This window comes from Schistocerca serialis, chromosome 1 (genome assembly GCF_023864345.2).
Source record: "Schistocerca serialis cubense isolate TAMUIC-IGC-003099 chromosome 1, iqSchSeri2.2, whole genome shotgun sequence".
Lineage (NCBI taxonomy): Eukaryota > Metazoa > Arthropoda > Insecta > Orthoptera > Acrididae > Schistocerca > Schistocerca serialis.
This window is the reverse complement of record NC_064638.1, coordinates 290,091,894-290,104,981: the sequence shown is the minus strand read 5'-3', so window position 1 is coordinate 290,104,981 and position 13,088 is coordinate 290,091,894. Positions and strand designations below refer to the sequence as shown.

General features: G+C 37.5%; 1 protein-coding gene across 1 annotated transcript in view; it reads right to left on the bottom strand.

The window, feature by feature from the left end:
* The window catches only part of LOC126467022 (uncharacterized), a 40,008-nt gene extending 34,409 nt beyond the window's left edge, over nucleotides 1–5,599 (bottom strand). The window contains exons 1-2 of the mRNA XM_050096434.1: nucleotides 5,536–5,599; nucleotides 326–543 (exon numbers count right to left, since the gene is read on the bottom strand). Of these exons, the coding sequence (XP_049952391.1) occupies nucleotides 326–543; nucleotides 5,536–5,599 (282 nt within the window). The remainder of the gene's footprint in view (nucleotides 1–325; nucleotides 544–5,535) is intronic.
* Between the last annotated feature and the right edge of the window lie 7,489 nt (nucleotides 5,600–13,088).

The window sequence follows — 13,088 nt, the reverse complement described above, 5'->3', positions numbered from 1 at the left end:
ATAAATGACAACAAAAATTGTATGGAATTTTGGAACAGAGGTTCTTATTAAAACTGTAGGGAATAAAGTACACGGGAGATGTTTTCAGTTAATATATATTGGTGAAGTTAATTAAATAGAAGTAGAAGATATGCTTTTAAAGCTGCACCTTTTCTCAAAGCAATAATTTTTAAGCTGTCTAATGTGTTTGTTTTCCTACGGCCCTTTATGTACAGTGCATTTTTTCACAGTTTTGAAAAGTTGTTTTCAAATTTGTAACATATTAGTTCTCAGAAAAAAAACCTACATATCATGTCTAAATACAGTAAAGTATCATGATAATTACCTTTGTTTTTTCCTCTTTTGATTTTAAGTACTCATTGAACTTGTTGTTAGATTCAATGCACATAACAACAAGCTCATGAGTAGTGTTCAGTTTATCAACACAGTCTGAGCAGACAAACACTGGAAAATCATCTTCTGCAGCCACCTGGGAGAAGAATAAATGAGTAATTAAAATAAGTACTAAACTAATTTCAATTATGCACACATAAAATATCTGCCCTAAGTGGGAAAATAAAAAAGGAATGTAGTCATTCCATCTTTCAGACAGAAATAAAAGGATTACAGACAATCAGGAAACACTGCTTACATGTCACTTAAAACTCAGATGACACTAATAACACTTTGGTTTGGTATGTTAGGCTTATGATAACAAAGCAAATATATAAAATTCTAATAGTTTCTGTTATCATGTGATGATAAGACCACAGTAATACTAAATAACAAAGAAGGTGTGGCACAAATTCATTTCTTTTTTCTCTCAAATTTAGCCTATCCTGATGTGATTAAACTTAGACCTCAGTACACTGATAAATGAATGATGAAAATAGAATAGAACAAGTTAATTTTAAACAGTTTTGCATTTAGTCAGTTTCATCATAAAAAGTTTATCAGAAGATGCTTTACATTATTCCTAGTTACAGTAAAACTATGTTACAATAAGTTATTTCCATGGAATATTCTCTTGGGTGTCTGCATAAATTTTTCCAAAGTGAGGCAAATTTCTGAAAATGCTATTTTTTATGTAATTGATACCAAGAGTTAGAAAACAGATGTGCCTCAGGAACTAAAATTGACAAGAAGTCAACTCATAGTTATGGAATTATTATTTTTAAGATAGATTACTTTGATGTCTTAATGATAAGAACATTCATAATTGGATTGGTCCCTTTCTGGAGCTCGAAAGCAGCTGTACAAGGAAGAGGCAGACAAAAGATTTCTGATATTATTTCTGTACCACTCTGTACATGTTTGCACCCATGTTAACTCAGAATAGGATCAAGGGATTAGCATAATTTCTTGTGAATGGTGTGAAAACCAAGAAATCTCAATACAGTTAGTTGTTAAACTCACAGTACCTTCTGTCATGGCAATCAATGTTAAGTTGCTGTTTAGTAGTGTCATAAACAATCGTTGTTAGAAATTCAATAAAATTCTGTTATGAGAAAAATCCTGTACCGAGATTTCAGGAGGGGTAAGAGCCCCCTCTTGCCACCCTCCCCCTCAGAATCACCTATGTATATTTTGTCATATGCATTGTAGGAATCAGTACTTCTGGCAACAGACTTAAGGCTATGTGGAATGTAGTGAAATGAGAGACATGACAACCAGACAACAGACAACAGAACAAAGTAACAGCACTACTGAACTGAACAGAAGAGCTATAACTGGTGAGCCACAGGTAACAAACATATTTAATAATCGTTAATTAAATATAGCAGAAAGCATTGGGATAAACAGCTCAAGAAAAAAATCACAACAGTATGTTGGAAAATTAGCTCTCACAAAATTCAGTCATACGAATGTCTCACCAACTTCTCCTTCTGAAATTAAGGAAATTATGCATTCTCTCAAAAACAAAATCTCAACTGGTTTTGGTAGTGCTACCACTAGAGCACTAAAGATGTGTTCCCATGTAATAAGCCCAGTCTTACCCAAAATATTTAACGCATCAGTATCCCGAGGCATTTTTCCAGAGAGATTGAAATTTGTTATTATTAAACCCCTCTTTAAGAAAAGTGATAAGAAAGGTGTCAATAACCAATGACCTGTTCCACTGCTATCATTTTCCAAAACTTTTGAGAAGGTGTTGTATTCTAGGATAGTATCTCACCGTAGCGACAACAATATGCTCAGCAACTCACAGTTTGGATTTCAGAAAAGTTTCTTTACTAAAAATGCCATTTATATGTTCACTAATTAAATTTTACAAGCATTAAACAATAAAATAGCACTAGTTGGCATTTTCTGTGACCAAATTAAGGCATTTGACTGTGTGAAAAACATTATTCTCTAGATAAATTGAATTTTTATGGGATTGATGGTATAGCCAACCAATATACCATATCTAACCAAAAGAATGCAGAAAGCTTTGTTAATTCAACCAATATAATTTTGGCCCATAATACTGACTGGGAAGAAATCACGTAAGGGGTTCTCCAAGGCTCAATCTTAAGTCCACTATTGTTTCTAATATATGTAAATGAACTTCTGTCTAATATACAATAAGCAGAATTAGTTCTTTTTGGAGGTGATAATAGTATTGTAATCAGTCCAACCATACACACAGAAACAGATGAAATAGTAAATAAAGTTTGTAAGAGTATCATTGACTAGTTTTCTGTGAATGGTCCCATCTTCAATTTTAAAAAGACACAACATATTCAGTTCTGCACATCTAGAGGTACTACACCAATGATAAGTGTAACACAGGGTGAGGAAACAATAAATAGGACAGAAACTTCACAATTCTTATTATCAACAAGAATTTAAATTGTTAAAAGCACTTTTTGAAACTCCTTAACCAACTTAGTTCAGCCACATTTGCGCTTTGGATCGTTGCAAATCTTGGGGAGAGACAAATCAGTAATCTGACATACAGTGGTGTCCAAAATTAAAGCAACAAAAGAAAATTTTGCAAGGCTGCATTTATTTTGCCACAAAACAGTGTAAACAGGTGATAGTAAAGTATGAACAATGTAAAGAATACAGAATGCAAATGACTGCAACTTTCAGAATGGTAGACAAAAATGTTCTTAGTTTCTCCAACTTAACAGATTTGCACACACATTCTGACAACTGGTTAATGTGCTCAGTATGGGATGTGACCACCTTTGGCAGCAGGCTTGACAATGATGGGGCATGATGTGAATGACGTCATCATTCTCATGTTGAGGCAGTAATGCCGAGAGCTGCACACTGTCTTGGAGAGTGATTGATGAATACTGGTGTGATGCAACCCATCTCCCTACTGCATCCCAGACATGCTCTTGTGATTCAAATCAGGAGAGCAAGCAAACCATGCCATGCGTGCTATATCTTCCATTTCCAAGAAAACATCAACCACCTTTGTTCTATGAGGTCACGCATTATCGTGCATCAACACAATGTCTGGGCCCACAGCATCTCACCCAATAACCACAGATAGGGTCCCAAGATCTCATCACAATACCTGATAGCAGTTAAACATTGCTGATCGACCTGTACAATTTCCTGAAGAAGGGTTCGAGTGGTACACATAATCCCTGCACACACCATTAGGGGTCCTCCTCAATCTCGGCCTCTTTCCACAATTTTTGGGTCCCAAAATCATTTTCCAAGTTCCCTCCAGACGGGAATCCATTGAGAACCACTTTCCAGACTAAATCAAGACTCATCTGTGAAAACAACATTGGCCCACCATTAGACAATCCAGGTGGCATGTTGATGAGTCCACTCTAGACGTTCACTTTTGTAAAGACATATCAGAGGTAGACATACAACATGTCTCTGAGAATAAAGGGCACTTTGCCAAAGCTTTATGCAAGCCATTTCCCTCAATATGACATGTCCAGTGAATGCTGTGAGCTCACGTGCCAATTGCCATGCAACTCTAAGGTGGTAATGCCATGCCCTTCCAGCCAAATAATGGTCCTCTCTTCTGTACTCACATATGGTTATCCCTGCCCTGGTATTTTGGATACAGTTTCGGTCTCTATACACCATTGCCACACCCAAGAAACAACACAATGATTCACATTAAGCCGTCATGCCAAATCAGTTTACAACTGTCCTGCTTCCTTTCTTTCTATGGCCCTCCGCTGCAGAGAGTCTGTAGGCATCTTCTCTATGACATACCACACTGTTTGTGACTGTGTATGCAGTAATTGTGGATGTGGGGTTATCTGACAGCACTACCTCATTTCATACGTGCCCTGATGTTATCGTTGGCATGATTCACTGTACACTGGAATGCCATTTTCCATGATGAATACAATCATATGGACGTCTGATTGACCATGTGTATGATCGAATTAGACACAGAAAGCAAAAACAGTGGTTTGTTGCTTTAATATTGGAGACCACCGTAGTTTGCACATTTCCATCCAATAATTTCATTTGGAATAATGCCTGCGGAATATGTGGTGCTCACTGGTGATCATCTTGTAGGCATCTGTTTAGTGAGTTGGGTATTCTGACTACTGCTTCACAATATATTTATTTCCTCATGGACATTGTTGTAAACTGATCGAGTGACTGGTTGATTTATTCATCCATAGAACAACATACATTGTATGGATGTTTTTAAATATTTGTGCAGTTCAAAAGGAACAATGATATACATAATTACAATAACAGAAAAAAAAATTAGATTCATTAGCCCATATTAAGGTTGTTTTTAACACACAAAGGGGTGCAAAATGCTGCAACAAAAATTTTTGATCACTTGTACTGTGACATAAAATGTCTGGAAGACTGAAAAGTAAAATTTGATAACAAACTGAGAAAGTTTCTCCTTGACAACTCCCTCCATTCCATAGAAGAATTTCTATTACTGTAATGTGTAAAAGTTAGCAGGTGGATATTAATAATTCACATCTGTATATCTTTTTTCTTTTACATGGAAATGTTTGAAATATAACCACATGTACAAATTAATTTCCCATGTGAATGTAAAATGAGTTGTTCCATTTCATTATGACCTATTGTGCAAAATGATCCAGGGAATACATTAACTAACTGTAAGATAATTCACATATGAAACAGATGTAGTGTGCCGTACTAGTAGGATTAACATACCTACCATATTTAATAATATTGTACAATAGAGGATATTTGAAAAACATTCATGCAGTTTTGTAAGACTTTATCTGCATTGAAGAAGACAGAAACTTGGGGAATTTTAACTTATGTGTAGGACTAAAAATGTTTTAACAATAATGGAAATTCCTGGATGGAGCAACAAGTAAAATAACAGAAATGCAATCACTCAACTACAGGAGATCACTCCACAAAGCACAGAAACACATAAAGGAAAACAGCATTCTCATTAGCTTTGGAGTTCCAGCTCTATTTCTAGCAACAGTACACACATTCACGCACACAACCACCAAATACCCAAACACACAAGTATTTAGTGTGTATGGTGAACTGCCAATTATCTTCAGTTCTTGAAACCTACAAGTTCCTCAGTCATTTCCATTGTGGGATCTCAATAGATATAGCACTGATAACCTAACACAACTTCTTCAAACAGTTCCATGAATGATAGTGTCTTTCCTAGATCGTATCTGATCATGTTGTGCTAAAGAAGAGCATCCCCCAAGATTCTGTTCAAGATGTAAGAAATTTTGCTCTACTTAAGTTCTGTTCAATGTTCAGCTTTTGTGAAATAATTCTGATATATTCCACACCTCCTCCTACCTAATAACCACAAGTTGTCATTAGCTGACATGGACCAAGTTAGTAAATGAACTGAATGTTGTGATTTCAAATTCTTTTCAGAATTTCATCATTCTCATGGTGTGTTGGCCAACCTAAACTATGCACAATTGATGCTGCCCTCAGTTTCCAGAATCACTATGTAAATCGCCTTAAGTTTAGGTGAAAAATTAATACAATTTTCACATCTGCAACACACTTAAAAGAAATTCGACAAGGTACTCAAACCCTCAACCTTCCTACTATTTCTGGAGTCAACATAACCACATAAATACATCTGAAATTTATACTTTCCTTGTTTTTAAAACCGTTATTTTCAAAATATATGACTTTCTGCTCCTGATTCATTTGTATCAATTGAGGTTTTGTTTAGCTTTAAATTTACAATTCTTTAAAACTTATTCATGATTTTTGCGCTGAGTATCACTGGAGTCACTGTGACACCAATCTATTTATCTGTACTTGAATGTGATTCTATGAAAATAGAACAAACATTTCCTGCTTGCTTTTGTAATCACAGTTATGGTTTCTTGCCTCAGCTGTGTCTTACCTCAGTATGTCATAGAATTATCTTATGAGTAGAAAGTGTTTGAGTAGTCCTGAAATATTAGCAATTTTGAATGAAAAAGAGGAATTATGTTAAATATCATGTAATGATAATGGAGAGATTGGTACTACTATTTCTGAAGGCAGTGAATCAGCTGAAGATTCTGATGATGATGTTGGATATTTGGAAACTATTGTTCCTGGAGATGATAACATCACAAATCATAATGTTTTCAAGCAACTATATTTTATCTATTAAGTGCAGAATCATGGACCTTGCTGTTAGTGGGGAGGCTTGGGTGCCTCAGTGATACAGATAGCCATACCAAAGGTGCAACTGCAATGGAGGGGTATCTGTTGAGAGGCCAGACAAATGTGTGATTCCTGAAGAGGAGTAGCAGCCTTTTCAGTAGTTGCAGGGACAACAGTCTGGATGATTGACTGATCTGGCCTTGTAACACTAACCAAAATGGCCTTGCTGTGCTGGCACAGCTAACGGCTAAGCGCAAGGCGAAACTACAACCATAATTTTTCCTCAGGGCATGCAGCTTTACTGTATGGTTAAATGATGATGGCATCCTCTTGGATAAAATATTCTAGAGGTAAAATAGTCCTCCATTCAGATCTCTGGGTGGGGACTACTCAGGATGACATTGTTATCAGGAGAAAGAAAACTGACATTCTACAGAACGGAGTGTGGACTGTCATCTTCCTTAATCGGCCAAGTAGGTTAGAAAATCTAAAAAGTGAAGTGGATAGATTAAAGTTAGGTATAGTGGGAATTAGTGAAGTTCGGTGGCAGGAGGAACAAGACTTTTGATCAGGTGAATACAGGATTATAGATACAAAATCAAATAGGGGTAATGCAGGAGTAGGTTTAATAATGAATAAAAAAATAGGAGTGCAAGTAAGCAACTACAAACAGCATAGTAAACGCATTATTGTGGCCAAGATAGACATGAAGCCCATGCCTACTACAGTAGTACAAGTTTATATGCCAACTAGCTCTGCAGATGATGAAGAAATTGATGAAATGTATGATGAGATAAAAGAAATTATTCAGGTAGTGAAGGGAGACGAAAATTAAATAGTCATGGGTGACTGGAATTCAAGAGTAGGGAAAGGGAGAGAAGGAAACATAGTAGGTGAATATGGATTGGGGGTAAGGAATGAAAGAGGAAGCTGTCTGCTAGAATTTTGTACAGAGCATAACTTAATCATAGCTAACACTTGATTCAAGAATCATAAAAGAAGGTTGTATACATGGAAGAGGCCAGGAGATACTCGAAGGTTTCAGATAGATTATGTAATGGTAAGACAGAGATTCCAGAACCAGGTTTTAAATTGTAAGACATTTCCAGGGGCAGATGTGGACTCTGACCACAATCTATTGGCTATGAACTGTAGATTAAAACTGAATAAACTGCAAAAAGATGGGAATTTAAGGAGATGGGATCTGCATAAACTGACAGAACCAGAGGTTGTAGAGAGTTTCAGAGAGAGCATTAGGGAATGATGGAGAGGAATGGGGGAAAGAAATACAGTAGAAGAAGAATGGGTAGCTTTGAGGGATGAAGTAGTGAAGGCAGCAGAGGATCAAGTAGGTAAAAAGACGAGGGCTAGTAGAAATCCTTGGGTAACAGAAGAAATATTGAATTTAATTGATGAAAGGGGAAAATATAAAAATGCGGTAAATGAAGCAGGCAAAAAGGAATACAAACATCTCGAGAGGAAGTGCAAAATGGCTAAGCAGGGATGGCTAGAGGACAAATGTAGGAATGTTGAGGTATATCTCACTAGGGGCCTAGAGGAAAATTAAATAGACTGTTGGAGAAAAGAGAACTGCTTGTATGAATATCAAGACTCAAATGGAAACCCAGCTCAAAGCAAAGAAGAGAAAGCAGAAAGGTGGAAGGAGTATATAGAGGGTCTGTACAAGGGTGATGTACTTGAAGACAATATTATGGAAATGGAGGAGGATGTAGATGAAGATGAAATGGGAGACATGATACTGCGTGAAGAGGTTGACAGATCACTGAAAGACCTAAGCCAAAACAAGGCCCTGGGAGTAGACAACATTCCATTTGAACTACTGACAGCCTTGGGAGAGCCAGCCCTGACAAAACTCTACCATCTAGTGAGCAAGATGTATGAGACAGGCGAAATACCCTCAGACATCAAGAAGAACATAATAATTCCAATCCCAAAGAAAGCAGGTGTTGACAGATGTGAAAATTACCAAACTATCAGTTTAATAAGCCACGGCTGCACAATACGAACATGAATTCTTTACAGACGAGTGGAAAAACTGGTAGAAGCCGACCTCGGGTAAGATCAGTTTGGATTCTGTCCGCCCCTGGTAGCTGAGTCGTCAGCGCGACAGACTGTCAGTCCAAAGGGCCTGGGTTCAATTCCCAGCTGGGTCGGAGATTTTCTGCACTCAGGGACTGGGTGTTGTGTTGTCCTAATCATCATCATTTCATCCCCATTGACGCCCAAGTCACCAACGTGGCATCAAATCCAAAGACTTGCACCAGGCGAACAGTCTACCCGATGGGAGGCCCTCGTCACACGACATTTCAGTTTGGATTCTGTAGAAATGTTAGAACATGTGAGACAATACTGACCCTATGACTTATCTTAGAAAATAGATTAAGGAAAGGCAAACCTATGTTTCTAGCATTTGTAGACATAGAGAAATCTTTTAACAATGTTGACTGGAATACTCTCTTCCAAATTCTGATGGTGGGAGGGGTAAAATAAAGGGAACAAAAGGCTATTTACAATTTGTACAGAAATGAGATGGCAGTTATAAGAGTTGAGGGGCATGAAAGGGAAGCAGTGGTTGGGAAGGGAGTGAGACAGGGTTGTAGCCTCTCCCCGATGTTATTCAATCTGTATATTGAGCAAGGAAACAAAAAAAAAATTCAGAGTAGGAGTTAAAATCCATGGAGAAGAAATAAAAACTTTGAGGTTTGCCAATGACATTGTAATTCTGTCAGAGACAGCAAAGGACCTGGAAGAGCAGCTGAACGGAATGGACAGTGTCTTGAAAGGAGGATATAAGATGAACATCAACAAAAGCAAAACTTGTGTAATGGAATGTAGTCGAATTAAATCGGGTGATGCTGAGGGTATTACATTAGGAACTGAGAAGCTTAAAATAGTAAATGAGTTTTGCTATTTGGGGAGCAAAATAACTGATGATGGTCAAAGTAGAGAGGATATAAAATGTAGACTGGCAATGGCTAGGAAAGCATTTCTGAAGAAGAGAAATTTGTTATCATCGAGTATAGATTTAAGTGTCAGGAAGTCATTTCTGAAAGTATTTGTATGGAGTGTGGCCATGTATGGAAGTGAAACGTCGATGATAAATAGTTTAGACTAGAAGAGAATAGAAGCTTTCAAAATGTGGTGCTACAGAAGAATGCTGAAGATTAGATGGGTAGATCATATAACTAATGAGGAGGTATTAATAATGCATCTTTATTTTTGTTGTTTGGCTTTTATATATTCTGTCAGATTGTAAAAGCGCCCCGAATGCCTCAATCTTTTTGCTGGCCCATTTTACAGTGTGTGATGGGGCATTATCAAGGAGCAATATGACTTTGTGTTGCCTTTTTTCATACTCTGGTCATTTTTCATGTAATGCTCAATTTAAATTAATCACATCCTGTGGTAGCAATCAGTGTTAACAGTTTCATCAGGTTTTAGTCGCTCATGATAGATGACATCCTTCTGATTCCACCAAACTTAGAGCATTGTCTTCTTTCCAAAGTGATTTGGTCTTCCAGTGGATGTTGATGGTTTGTCTGCACTCATCCAAGATTTATAAAGCTTAGCATTCTCAAAATATATCCATTTTTCATCACCTGTAGGTTTTTGATGCAGAAATGGCTTTCTTTTGTATCTGAAAAGCAGTATTTCACAAGTGGTCTTGCAATTTGCTTGTTGTCTTTCATTCAGTTCATGGGGAACCCATTTTCCCACTTTCTCCACCATTTCCCTAGCATTCCAATTTCTGCATCACATTCAATTGTTCTGTAAGTTTCTCTTGAGTTTGAGTATCATCTTTATCCTATAAGGCCTGCAATTTGTTGTCTTTGGAGTTTTTCAGTGTCTTCCCATGCTCATCATTTATCATGTCAAAATCACACTTTTCAATTTTTTGAACCACTCAAAACACTGTTTTTACCCAAGCGCATGTTTGCCGGAAGCTCCAACAAACATTCAACGTGATTCTGCAGCAGTTTTCTTCAAATGATAACAGAAAACCAATGCTGTCCACAAATCATAGTTCATAGGCACAAAACCTGACATGTTTACAGGTTTGAAACAGATATCAATACATGGAACTTGGGTTACTGTGTGTTGACATTCATCATCAGCTGTTACATGAAGCAGATGGTGCTGCAGACATGGTCTCACAGGCCCTACACTGATGGCTAGCATCATTTATAGGGAAAGTCTGGTTTCATACTTCGACACCCGGTACAATTTGTTTACAACAACAGTCATGATAATAATAATAATAATACAAATAATAATAATAATAATTTTTTCTAGAATGAGCAGAAACTAGCAAAATACACAAAGCAATCACTCATATAAATACATCGGCTACACCACTGCAATTTCATAACCACCTCTACAACCCTTTAGATCACATAACATCAACAGATACAAAGAAAGTAAATTGGAAAAAGAAAACAATACATGGCAAGCACTCGTATCATCTAACACAGCCACACATCGATCAAGATGCATCCAACACATGGCTAAGAAAAGGCAATATATACAGTGAGACGGAAGGATTCATGATTGCAATACAGGATCAAACAATAAACACCAGATATTACAGCAAGCATATTATTAAAGATCCCAATACCACATCAGATAAATGCAGACTTTGCAATCAACAAATAGAAACAGTAGATCACATCACAAGCGGCTGTACAATACTAGCAAATACAGAATACCCCAGAAGACATGACAATGTAGCAAAAATAATACATCAACAGCTTGCCTTACAACATAAACTTATAAAACAACATGTTCCCACATACAAGTATGCACCACAAAGTGTACTGGAGAATGATGAATTCAAATTATACTGGAACAGAACCATTATAACAGATAAAACAACACCACATAACAAACCTGACATCACACTCACCAATAAAAAGAAGAAATTAACACAACTAATCGAAATATCCATACCCAATACAACAAATATACAAAAGGAAACAGGAGAAAAAATTGAAAAATACATCTAACTGGCTGAGGAAGTCAAGGACATGTGGCATCAGGATAAAGTTGACATTATACCAATTATACTATCAACCCCCCCCATGAACCATGGACCTTGCCGTTGGTGGGGAGGCTTGCGTGCCTCAGCGATACAGATAGCCGTACCGTAGGTGCAACCACAACGGAGGGGTATCTGTTGAGAGGCCAGACAAACGTGTGGTTCCTGAAGAGGGGCAGCAGCCTTTTCAGTAGTTGCAAGGGCAACAGTCTGGATGATTGACTGATCTGGCCTTGTAACAATAACCAAAACGGCCTTGCTGTGCTGGTACTGCGAACGGCTGAAAGCAAGGGGAAACTACAGCCGTAATTTTTCCCGAGGGCATGCAGCTTTACTGTATGATTACATGATGATGGCGTCCTCTTGGGTAAAATATTCCGGAGGTAAAATAGTCCCCCATTCGGATCTCCGGGCGGGGACTACTCAAGAGGATGTCGTTATCAGGAGAAAGAAAACTGGCATTCTACGGATCGGAGCGTGGAATGTCAGATCCCTTAATCGGGCAGGTAGGTTAGAAAATTTAAAAAGGGAAATGGATAGGTTGAAGTTAGATATAGTGGGAATTAGTGAAGTTCGGTGGCAGGAGGAACAAGACTTCTGGTCAGGTGACTACAGGGTTATAAACACAAAATCAAATAGGGGTAATGCAGGAGTAGGTTTAATAATGAATAGGAAAATAGGAATGCGGGTAAGCTACTACAAACAGCATAGTGAACGCATTATTGTGGCCAAGATAGATACAAAGCCCACACCTACTACAGTAGTACAAGTTTATATGCCAACTAGCTCTGCAGATGACGAAGAAATTGAAGAAATGTATGATGAAATAAAAGAAATTATTCAGATTGTGAAGGGAGACGAAAATTTAATAGTCATGGGTGACTGGAATTCGAGTGTAGGAAAAGGGAGAGAAGGAAACATAGTAGGTGAATATGGATTGGGGGACAGAAATGAAAGAGGAAGCCGCCTGGTAGAATTTTGCACAGAGCACAACATAATCATAACTAACACTTGGTTTAAGAATCATGAAAGAAGGTTGTATACATGGAAGAACCCTGGAGATACTAAAAGGTATCAGATAGATTATATAATGGTAAGACAGAGATTTAGGAACCAGGTTTTAAATTGTAAGACATTTCCAGGGGCAGATGTGGACTCTGACCACAATCTATTGGTTATGACATGTAGATTAAAACTGAAGAAATTGCAAAAAGGTGGGAATTTAAGGCGATGGGACCTGGATAAACTAAAAGAACCAGAGGTTGTACAGAGATTCAGGGAGAGCATAAGGGAACAATTGACAGGAATGGGGGAAATAAATACAGTAGAAGAAGAATGGGTAGCTTTGAGGGATGAAGTAGTGAAGGCAGCAGAGGATCAAGTAGGTAAAACGACGAGGGCTAGTAGAAATCCTTGGGTAACAGAAGAAATATTGAATTTAATTGATGAAAGGAGAAAATATAAAAATGCAGTAAGTGAAACAGGCAAAAAG